Source organism: Centroberyx gerrardi, chromosome 8, assembly GCF_048128805.1.
Source record: "Centroberyx gerrardi isolate f3 chromosome 8, fCenGer3.hap1.cur.20231027, whole genome shotgun sequence".
Lineage (NCBI taxonomy): Eukaryota > Metazoa > Chordata > Actinopteri > Beryciformes > Berycidae > Centroberyx > Centroberyx gerrardi.
In genome coordinates, this window is record NC_136004.1 from 33,402,925 (window position 1) to 33,414,951 (window position 12,027).

Genomic DNA, 12,027 nt, shown 5'->3' on the forward strand with positions numbered 1-12,027 from the left:
CCGTCACCATGATCTGTAAATCAGATGAATCAGATGAATCAGATGAATCAGATGAATCAGATGAATCAGATGAATCTCCTGTTTGTCTTGAGCCTTTAAAACAAAGCGATGATTCTTTCATGTTTTTCTGGATTTATTAAGATCATCACTGATTTAATAAATCTCTCTTCAGTCTCTGCTGCTGAATCAGAACCGGCCGGTTCTTTAAGAGTTCCTTTAATCCTGCTGGTGTGGAACATCTGATGCATTCTTAAAGGTTCTTCATAGAACCATTTCAGCATGGTGCTACAGAGAACCTTTAGATCTTCTCAGAATCTGATTGGTTAATCTGTCTGTCCTGCAGACTTCACACTGTCACAGATCAGGTTCACAGTTTATCTTCTTGTTTCTTAATAAACATCTTTAATATCTTTCCATCTCCGTCTGTCTCCTTCAGTCTGATCCGTTTATTCTGTTAAATATTCATCTAACAGATTTCCAGCTCTGAGGAAAAGGAGGCCGCCGGTTTCTTTCCTTAATTCTGTCAGTTCAGTCTGTCAGCTGCTGTAACTCTTCAGACTTCACACCTGAACATCCAGCTGAACCTTCACTCCTCTTATCACCTAACAGCTCTTCTCTCTTCCCATCTTTCTACAGACTCCTCTGTTCTGTTCTGTTCTCATTCCCATAACTGATATAACTCTTTTAACTTATTTCCAACTCTTTAGAAAAATATTTGACCTTAATTCTGCTGTCAGCTTCAGCTCAGAGCAGCAGGGCCGGCTGGAGGCCCAGGCTGCATGTTGTGTTCCCAGATCAGTGCTTTTGATTGGTTTTGTGATCACTGGCACGTAATGTATCCAATAAGAACGTTTTGTTTTTTTTATTAGAAAAAATACATTAAAGCATGCGTGAGGCCCGAGGCGTTCGGTTCTGTTCAGCCTGCAGGGAGAACCGGCTGGAAGAACTGTTCTGGACTGCTCTATTTGTTATGAAGCATTACTTTTTAAATAAAGTACCTGTTCTCTGTGTCAGGTCCGGACCGGGTCCCGGTCTCGGTCTCGGTCCCGGACGGCGGCGGCCGGCTGAAGAAAGCTCGTAAAGCTCGGACGGCGTTCAGCGACCAGCAGCTGGCCCGGCTGGAGAGAAGCTTCCAGAGACAGAAGTACCTGAGCGTCCAGGACCGCATGGAGCTGGCGGCTTCGCTCCGGCTGAGCGACACGCAGGTCAAGACCTGGTACCAGAACAGGAGGTATGACGTCATATTACATCATCAAATACTACATATGTATTTATACTGTGAATATACTGTTAACATGCAGGCACCTGAATCAACAAGCACAGATCCTCTACAGACCCACAGTGTGTGTTCAGTCAGTTCACTGAAGCATCACAACACGGTTATCGTTAAATAACTCCACTAATGTCACTTAACTACCACAGGAGACGTTACCTAGCGTTAAGGTTTACTGGGCAGCAGAAGACGTGGATGTCTGTAAATCAGCAGCAGAGTGGAGCGATGCTCAGCGACACGTTTATCTGTTAAATGACCTGTTCACCACGTCACACCACAGGTGATAACCTGACCTGCTGTTAAGGTTTGCAGGACAGAAGAAGACGTGGACGTCTGTAAATTAACGGTGAAGAGTGCGGCTCTGTGTGAGATCCAATATGACATCATCAGTATGAGACTGAATGTGACGTTTAGCCCACAGGAGAGAGAAAGACCATCTGTTAGGCTCTGTCCACATGTACGTGGATATTTCTGAAAACGCACTTCCGCATCCTCCTCCGTTTTCAGAAACCTTCCTGAACAAGAACACAAAAATGATTTGAAACGCCTCCGCAGCGTCACGTTGCGGAGCGGTTTCTGCTCAGATGTCATTATTTCCTATGGAAGCGGATTCCACGCTCACCGGCGGCTGGTCGCGCAAAGAGTGGAAAATAGTTCAACTTGAGCGGATAAGATCCGCGCTCACTTCTCAAGAGGACAACTCAGCGCTACTTTGGTTGCCTGGCAACAAACTGAACGCTCCGCTTCGTTTCTGCCACTTTTTTCAAAAGCGAGGCGGATCGTGGATTACAGCTAGGCTGACCTGTAAACCTGTAACCTCACAGTCCTGACACGTTAACAAACTGGTGGTCCGCCATCGCTCGTACGTTCCTGACGCTGCTCAGTACAAATAAAACTAGAGGGGCACTCGGAGAGCGCCGACCTCCGCCAAGGCCAACTGCTTGTTCGTGAGTCGGATCCGGATCCGCTCCAAAATTTAATGGGTTCTTCCTCGGCCCATGCTACACCCTTCCACCAAGTTTCATGAAAATCGGGCGAGTAGTTTTTCTGTAATCCTGCTGACAAACAAACAAACAAACAAACAAACAAACAAACGGCACCGAAAACATAACCTCCTTGGCGGAGGTAACAACGATTGCCATGCGCTAGTTGAGGTCATGATGTCAGCGTTTTCTAAAAGCTCCGGTCCACACCAACACACGACAACAGAGTTTTGAAAAATCTCCACCCTGGAAGGCGTTTTCCAAAAGCTCCTTTTCAGTGACCTAAGACGCCGTTTTGGTGTGACGGGACGCCGAAACACAGAGAAAATACTTTACGTTTTCAAAAATATCCGTATACATGTGGACAGGATCTTAGTCAACGACGCCCTCTAGAGGCCGTCTCACTAAGCGACATCTCACGAAGCGTTTCCTGACTGACTGACTGACCTGCAGTTGTCTCACGATGTCCTCGGCTGCACCGTGGGAAAAATGAAAAGCTGAAATATTCAGTCAGTAATATTCAGTGAGTCTCAAACTGAGTTCAGGTTCAGGTCCAGCTGACCGGACCTGAACCTGCAGAGGGAGAACGTGTTTCTGCAGAACAGCAGAGAACCAACACTTCACTGCATCAGCTCACTGTACAGCAGCTTCCTCAGCTCAGTCACCTGCTCACCCAACAGCAGCAAGACAACAGACCGGCTCCAACAGCTACAGACAGTCTGTGGCACCAAGCTGCAGTTTCACCGACAGACGCTTCATGTTGTTGTCAACTAATAATGTCAAACTGTCATTACTTTGTTTTTGGCTCGTTTTTATTTTATTAGGCAAATAATTGTTCTTGTTAATTGAAATAATGAATCAAGTAAATAATAAAGTAAATATAACTACCCTATCCTATCAGAGTGGAAAACAGCTGATTCAGTTTAACTCCACTGAAAATGAAAGACTTCCAGCCTGACATGTGAACACAGCAGAGCTCAGCAGCTGGAGACCGGAGCCGTTTCCTCACCTGAACTCTGCATGTTCTGTATGAGACTAAACCTCATCCTGCTGACAGTCTCCAGTCTGCTGAGTCAAAACTGAGAAACGGATCCAGAGACCGAGACCGAGGCCGAGGAGTCTGACTGAACTGGATCTGTGTGGAGGAAGGAAGCCGTCGGTCAGACAGACTGTAGAGAAGCTGCTGCAGGTTTCTGAGACTTCAGACTCACAGCAGGAATGTGAAAGTCCAAACTTGAATCCTGTTGAAAATCAGTGAAGTGAAGAAACTGATCAGCTGATCTGAAACTTAGTGGAGAAAATCCCCAAATCCTGAAGAGCGGAGAATCAAACTCCTGACTCTGATTTAAATAAAATGTTTCTGGATTCAACTTTCAATAAATTTGCAAAAATGTTAAAAACATGTTTTCACTTTGTAATAATTGGGTATTTTATGCAGATTGTTGACAAAAACTAAAATCTCAGTTGAATCCATTTTGAATTTAGGCTGCAGCACAAAATACAGAAAAGTGAAAGAGAAGAAGCTGCTAGTTCAGACTGAACTGGATCTGATGACTTCACAAGTCAGAGGATGTTTGTATAAACTCTTTGATTCAGGAGAATAAATGAATAAATCAAAGATTTAGATGAGTTTTTCCCTTTTCCATGTGGTTTTCCTCTGTTGATGTCCAGACAGAAACCTGTCTGTCTGTCTGTCTGTCTGTCTGCCTGTCTGTCTGTCTGCCTGTCTGCCTGTCTGTCTGTCTGTCTGCCTGTCTGCCTGTCTGTCTGCCTGTCTGTCTGTCTGCCTGTCTGCCTGTCTGCCTGTCTGTCTGTCTGTCTGTCTGCCTGTCTGTCTGTCTGTCTGCCTGTCTGTCTGTCTGTCTGTCTGCCTGTCTGTCTGTCTGCCTGTCTGTCTGTCTGTCTGCCTGTCTGTCTGTCTGTCTGTCTGTCTGCCTGTCTGTCTGTCTGCCTGTCTGTCTCCCTGTCCATTCAGTATCACTGTGGACAAATTACATGCGAGACATTTGCTGATGAATAATGAATACAGTCTAATCAATAATTCAGAAGCGTGTGCTGTAATTACACAATCGCTTCTAATGATCAATAATGGATGGCGGTCGGCTGCTGTTTCCTCTAATGCAACAAACAAATAAAAACCTTTTAGGACCGGACCGAGCGGAGCTGAGAGACAGAGTCTGGATCTGGATTTATCCCTCTGAGCTGCTGGGAGACGCTCGGACTCATTCGACTTAAAACACATTAAGAATAAAGAGATTTGTTCCTCCGTCTCCGACTCAGATCTGCAGATTTCCATCCGTTCACCTCATGAAGAGACAGAAAAAATATTAAAATAGTTTCTGAATTATTTGGGGAAATCATATTACAGCTTGACTTTACCTCACTTCTGTTTTCTTCTGTCTGTCTTTACATTTTCCTGATGGTGAAAAAACGTTGGAAACTGTTTTACAAATAAAGTTATTATTATCATTATTATTATTATTGTTGGTAATAGTAACAGCAGTATTATTTATTTTCTTTATTTATTGCATACTAATTTGTTTCATTGTTATTATTATTGATGCTGTCCGGACCAACAGGACTAACTATATTATTAGAACTATTGTTATTGTTAAAAATAAATAAATTAATAAATAAATAGATGCATACATAGATTTCAGTTATTATTCCATTCACCAGGACTAAGGGATGTTGATACTGTTGCTATTATTATTATTATTATTATAATAACTATTACATCCTTTTTAATCTCTTTTCTTTCTCTCTATTTGAAATGTTTTATTCTCTTATTCATAGATATTGTCTGTTATGTGTTTTGTTTATCTCGTTTACTATGTAAAACATCTTTGAGTATTTAGAAAAGCACTATACAAATAAACTGTATTATCATTATTATTATTATTATCATTATTATTATTACTATTGTTAATAATAATATTCATATTTATAATAATATTATTAATAATGCCTCTCCCTCCTGCAGGACGAAGTGGAAGTCATTGTTAATAGTAATAAAAATAATAGTAATAGTAATAATAATAATAACAACAATAACAGTAACAATAATAACAATAATAATAGTAATAATAGTAATAATAATACTAATAATATTAATAATATTAATATGAATGCCTCTCCCCTGCAGGACGAAGTGGAAGTCATTGTTAATAGTAATAACAATAATAGTAATAGTAATAATAGTAATAATAATAACAATGATAATAATAATATGAATAATAATATGAATAATAATATGAATATGAATGCCTCTCCCCTGCAGGACGAAGTGGAAGTCATTGTTAATAGTAATAACAATAACAGTAATAGTAATAATAGTAATAATAATAACAATGATAATAATAATAATGATAATAATAATATGAATAATAATATGAATATGAATGCCTCTCCCCTGCAGGACGAAGTGGAAGCGTCAGTCGGCGGTCGGTCTGGAGTTCCTGGAGGCCGGCATGATGTTCCCCCCCACACACTACCTGTTCCCCCCCGCCCCCCCCAGCCTGGACCTGTACCTGTACCGAGGCCCCCCCCCCCCGGCCCCGCCCCCCCACCGCACCCTGCTGCCCCGGGTGCTGATCCACCCCGAGCTGCCCCGCCCCGTCCCGCACCCCCGCTGAGGAGAGGAGGAGACTGAGACTGGACTGAGACTGGACTGAGACTGGACTGAGACTGGACTGAGACTGGACTGATACTGGACTGATACTGGACTGATACTGGACTGAGACTGGACTGAGACTGGACTGATACTGGACTGAGACTGGACTGAGACTGGACTGATACTGGACTGATACTGGACTGATACTGGACTGAGACTGGACTGATACTGGACTGATACTGGACTGAGACTGGACTGATACTGGACTGATACTGGACTGAGACTGGACTGAGACTGGACTGATACTGGACTGAGACTGGACTGAGACTGGACTGATACTGGACTGATACTGGACTGATACTGGACTGAGACTGGACTGATACTGGACTGAGACTGGACTGATACTGGACTGAGACTGGACTGGAACAAACCAGAACCTTACTAAGAAGCTGACAGCAGTGAAGGATGAAAATACAGAAACACAAGCTGCTGGAGTTAAAACCAGGGATAAAGTCACTTTACCATCTTTTATTTACAGGAAAGTTTAAAACCTTTTTAGACTGACAAAAATGTTTTTTTTTTTACATAAATCTATAAAGGATTTATATTTTAATCTCCAAGATGGTGGTTGCGCTCAGATGAAGGTCAACTGTAACGCAGGTGCAAAAATTAAAATATTGTAAACTAGAAAAATGGGGAAATAATTCAAAACGTTTCAGCTGAAACATTTGCTCCTTAGTTCCTTTGTATATAGTTTTTTCACTTGCACTTTTAAGTTGAGCACTTATGCAATAAATTCGTTTTTCTGAACTAAAGAAACTTTTTTGTCCCAGCCTTTTATTTGCAGTGTGCAGAATTATTTTCCCATTTTTCTATTTTAATGTCCAACCTGCTTCCAGCCAGCTTGTAGAACTGTGTGTTAGTTAATAAAGTGTAAATCTGTATGAAGCAGCTAGAAGCAGAGAGCAGCTGAGTCAGCTTGTTGTGGTGTGGCTGTAGATCCATTCAGTAACGTTCTCAGTAAAAGTGAATAGTGTGATAAGGTGGATTTGGTTACTGTGACACAGTAAACTGTCTTGTCTTTAGCCCTAGTCTCTACTCCAAAACACTCTGAGTTGTAGCTTGAGAAGAGTCAGCTCAGTTAACCTGAACAAACTGTTAGCTAGCTAACTAGCCGGCAAACACACTGATGTTAATGTGAACACGCTAACGCTAGCCGCTACTAGATACGTTAGCTAGTGTGCTAATCGGATGTGTTAACAACAAGACAGTGATGTTAGCTGACCAGATACTATGGTTAGCTAGCTAACAAGCTGACATTATCTAAACACTAAATCAATCAGATGGATCAGTGATGAAGTGATCAGTTCAGTCAGAAACAGACAGAAATTAACCGTCTGTTCAGTTCTGTTGAGACGACAGAAACACAGTCAGCTGTTCACAGAGCTGAGGACCTCCAAGATGGCCGCCAAGGGGGTTCCATCACCTCAAAGCCTTCATACATCAGAGGAAGTAGCTTCAAACTGATGTCAGTTCTATGAAGATCGGGTCTTTAAAGTACGTGAAGCTTTTCTAAATAAAAGTGACTTTTGTTTCTGTTGGTCTTGTTCACCTGGAGGTCAGAGGTCACCCACCTGTTGCTTCCTGTACCATTACATCACTGGTTAAACTGGTTCCTGCAGAGATCCACTGGTCCGCTCCCAGTCAGAACAGAAGCCATAATGTTGTGGATGGACAACATGTCACCTGTCAATCAAACTTCACAACAAACAAAAATGCAATAAACTACAGCAGCAATATGTCTGTTACTGTATATATGATGGGTGTTATGGATGTGATGTAATCAGATTATTTCAGATTCTGTTCTTCATGGAGAAACATGATGAGACTGACAGATTTTCAATTTAAACATTTTAAAGGTCCAATATTAAACAAATTCATATTTTCTGCTCTTTCTATTCACATCTGATCAAAGATGTTTAATGAACACATTGTTAAAATGTGATTTTGTTTGATGGTTAAATTTAAAGTTTTTACATTTTCAAAGCTCCTTTTCTCCAGTCAGTTTCAGTCGAACTCGAACTCCAGGAAACGCATCACAGCTGGACTCGCTCCTGATTGGCTCCCTCACTACAGAATGACTGAAATCCGTCCAATCAGGATCCAGTCTGCAGCATCTGAACTGAAAGCTTCCACTCAGCAAGTTTACCTCATTTATACCAGAGGAGCCACCGCTGTCGGCCAATCAGGAGCCAGGATTGTGACGACTCAGTCTTCACATTCATTCAGTTTAACTTTGAACTGAACTATTATTCTGCAGAACATCATGACGAACTTTATTCTGATCCTGAGAGAGGAGAGAGGAACTGAAGATCATGAAAACTTCATAAGGAACAGGAATCTGAACTGAGCTGAACTGAACTGAACTGAACTGAACTGAACTGAACCAGGGGGTTTGCATGACGGACAGCAGCTGATCCTGAGTCTGTTGTGCTTCCAGATCTTTTTATTTCCAAATATTTCTGTTTTTTAAAAGAACAAACTGTAAATAAATTTGTTAAAGAGCAGCAACAGTTTCTGTGGTTTGTTGTGAAGTCCGGACTGCAGACCGGTCCGGTCCAGACCTCCGTCTGCAGCGACAGCTCAACACTTCACTGCAGAAACAGCTTGAGTTTGTTTTTTTCCATAAATGTTGGCAGTTGGAGCCTCAAGTCTTTTCATCAACACATTTTATATTCACATTCACAACAGATGGAAAGAAAATAAGCTTTTCTCATTTTTTTTTTCTACTAAAATATTTATCCTGAGCAGTTTGATACAGGAGACGCTGGGAAAAATACATTTTCATGAAAATGATGTTAAATTTAAACTTAATAGAAGCAATATTTAAGGACTGATTCACACTGAAATGATACTGATCCAGAAGCTGAATATGATCAAACCTAAAGATAATAGATCAGATAGATGATAGATCAGCACAAAGCTGCCTCATGTTTCACCACTTTGTCCAGAAATCAATAAAATCAGACTTGTGGACAACAGGACATTTAATTGTTAATCATAAATTTATAGCCGATGAAATATTAAACATTATCTAGTCAATTAAATATTAATGCTGTTAAAAGGCAGCGATGATTTCTGATCATTACTTTAAGTGCTGTGGTGTGTTAGTATGCACAGTGTGTTAGTGTGTGTGTGTGTGTGTTAATGTGTTAGTGTGTGTTGTGTTGGTGTGTGTGTGTTAATGTGTTAGTGTGTGTGTGAGTGTGTTAATGTGTTGGTGTGTGTGTATGGTGTGTGAGTGTGTGTGAGTGTGTGTGTGCAGACGTCAGCTGCAGCGTGAACAGATCTCAGTCTTCAGTTGTTTCTGGAAACAAACTGATTTTTTTCTCCAAAATGTAGCTGTGGAGTTTTGGAAGCGAGGCGTCCATCACCGCCTCGTCATGAGGTTCATCATGAGCCTCGGACAGAACTGAGGCATCATGGGAGAAATTACACTGAAAATCAAACTCTCTTCCGTCATGGAAGAGAAAAACAAAAACTCACCAGACCTGAAAGTCTGCTGCTGCTCTGTCTGGTACTACTGCAGTACAGTGTAGTACTCCTGCAGTACTCTGGATACTGTAGTACTCCTGCAGTATTATGGATACTGTAGTACTCCTGCAGTATTATGGATAGTGTAGTACTCCTGCAGTATTATGGATAGTGTAGTACTCCTGCAGTATTATGGATAGTGTAGTACTCCTGCAGTATTATGGATACTGTAGTACTCCTGCAGTATTATGGATAGTGTAGTACTCCTGCAGTATTATGGATAGTGTAGTACTCCTGCAGTATTATGGATAGTGTAGTACTCCTGCAGTATTATGGATAGTGTAGTACTCCTGCAGTACTCTGGATAGTGTAGTACTCCTGCAGTATTATGGATAGTGTAGTACTCCTGCAGTATTATGGATAGTGTAGTACTCCTGCAGTACTCTGGATAGTGTAGTACTCCTGCAGTATTATGGATACTGTAGTACTCCTGCAGTATTATGGATAGTGTAGTACTCCTGCAGTATTATGGATAGTGTAGTACTCCTGCAGTACTTTGTGTCATGTGGGTCTGACAGAACAGAACTGGATGAATCAGGCTAAAAATACAAACTTTATTTTCCAACAGTAGAAGTGTGAACAGTTTGATCCAGAACACCCGACTGGGAAAATCTTCATTTCATAAAAACAAACTGATGAATCTAAACTCAAAACATTTTTTTTTTTGTAAATCAGACCCGTTTCCTCAGCAGTTTCACCGCTGTGGGACCAGAAGTTATTGATAATTCAAAATGTTACGAATACAAAACACACAGTGAGTCAGAGATCCATGTTGTTCTGACAAGATCATCAAACATCAGATAAATACATTTAGTTTAATTTCATGTCAACTGGAGTTGATCCATAAAATATTCAACCCCTGATTTTTTCACATACTGCGTTTATTATATTGTGCTGTGACAGGTGGATTGTGGGGACACACACCTGACCAGTTGCATTGTGGGATACACACCTGAGCTCCAACATCACTAAACTTTCAGATCTGTCGCGCTGCTACAACACAACCAAAACAAACAGGAAGTTGGGGCATTTTTCATTCCACACTTCCTGTCTTGTTTCTTTCTTTCTCAACACTGATTGGCTGTTGGCTGTCTCTGTTCATACTTGATGCTGCATTCACTTCATATCGGAATATCTGTCAGAATGATGATGATGAAAAGCAACAACTTGGAAGTTTTAACATATCCAGGCTCATTTGAATCCAACAAGAAAGACTTTGATTTCTCCTGATCGGCTTTTTCACTCTTTACAGAAAAACACATTTTGTAACCGCAAACCAAAACTCAGGAGTGAAGAGCTGAGATGAAAATCCTTCATTCTGTTGGTTTTATTTGAAATGAAAATATTCTGAGTCCTGTAATTTCTCTCCATCTGAAGACCGTGTGAGAATCCATCATGGCTACCTGAAGGTCCCCAAACCCCATCTTTAGAACCACTGACTTCCTGCAGTATCTTTATCCCATCATGCACTGCTGCTCCAGCTCCCTCCTCCTCTCCTGTGTTTGTGGTTTTGGTCCCTCAGCTGATGAAGTGAGCAGGTTCAGAGCCTGGCTGTGGTGAGGGTCGAACCTCTGACCTCCTCCTCCTCCTCCTCTACTCTTCATCCTCCTCCCCCTCTCCTGTCTGACCTCCTGCCGTCTTCTTCTTCCTCTTCTTCTTCATGGCGTCGCCTCCCTCCAATCCGCTGGAGAACTCAGAGCGAAGGAGACCGACCTCCCTCTGACCAGGAGAAAACCTGGAGGAGAGGAGAGGAAACAAGGAGAGGAGAGGAGAGGAAACAAGGAGAGGAGAGGAGAGGAAACAAGGAGAGGAGAGAGGTTCACATCACATTTCAGGCTAACATAAGAACATTAGCATCAATTGCTTTGCTAAATTAGCCTGCTGGCTAGTTAGCTAGCTAACCATAGCATCTGGTCAGCTAACATCACTGTCTTGTTAACACATCTGATTAGCACACTAGCTAACGTAGCTAGCAGCAGCTAGCGTTAGCATGTTCACATTAACATCAGTGTGTTTGCCGGCTAGTTAGCTAGCTAACAGTTTGTTCAGGTTAACTGAGCTGACTCTTCTCAAGCTACAACTCAGAGTGTTTTGGAGTAGAGACTAGGGCTAAAGACAAGACAGTTTACTGTGTCACAGTAACCAAATCCACCTTATCACACTATTCACTTTTACTGAGAACGTTACTGAATGGATCTACAGCCACACCACAACAAGCTGACTCAGCTGCTCTCTGCTTCTAGCTGCTTCATACAGATTTACACTTTATTAACTAACACACAGTTCTACAGATTTACACTTTATTAACTAACACACAGTTCTACAGATTTACACTTTATTAACTAACACACAGTTCTACAGATTTACACTTTATTAACTAACACACAGTTCTACAGATTTACACTTTATTAACTAACACACAGTTCTACAGATTTACACTTTATTAACTAACACACAGTTCTACAGATTTACACTTTATTAACTAACACACAGTTCTACAGATTTACACTTTATTAACTAACACACAGTTCTACATGTTCCTCCATCATGGAGACAGGCTGCTG

At 41.5% G+C, this 12,027-nt stretch overlaps 1 protein-coding gene across 1 annotated transcript in view; it reads right to left on the bottom strand.

Moving 5' to 3' along the window:
- Positions 1–1,010: 1,010 nt before the first annotated feature.
- ddx31 (DEAD (Asp-Glu-Ala-Asp) box polypeptide 31) overlaps positions 1,011–12,027 on the bottom strand; it is a 36,764-nt gene continuing 25,747 nt past the window's right edge. Inside the window, exons 21-22 of the mRNA XM_078285401.1 lie at positions 11,092–11,198; positions 1,011–1,213 (exon numbers count right to left, since the gene is read on the bottom strand). Of these exons, the coding sequence (XP_078141527.1) occupies positions 1,011–1,213; positions 11,092–11,198 (310 nt within the window). The remainder of the gene's footprint in view (positions 1,214–11,091; positions 11,199–12,027) is intronic.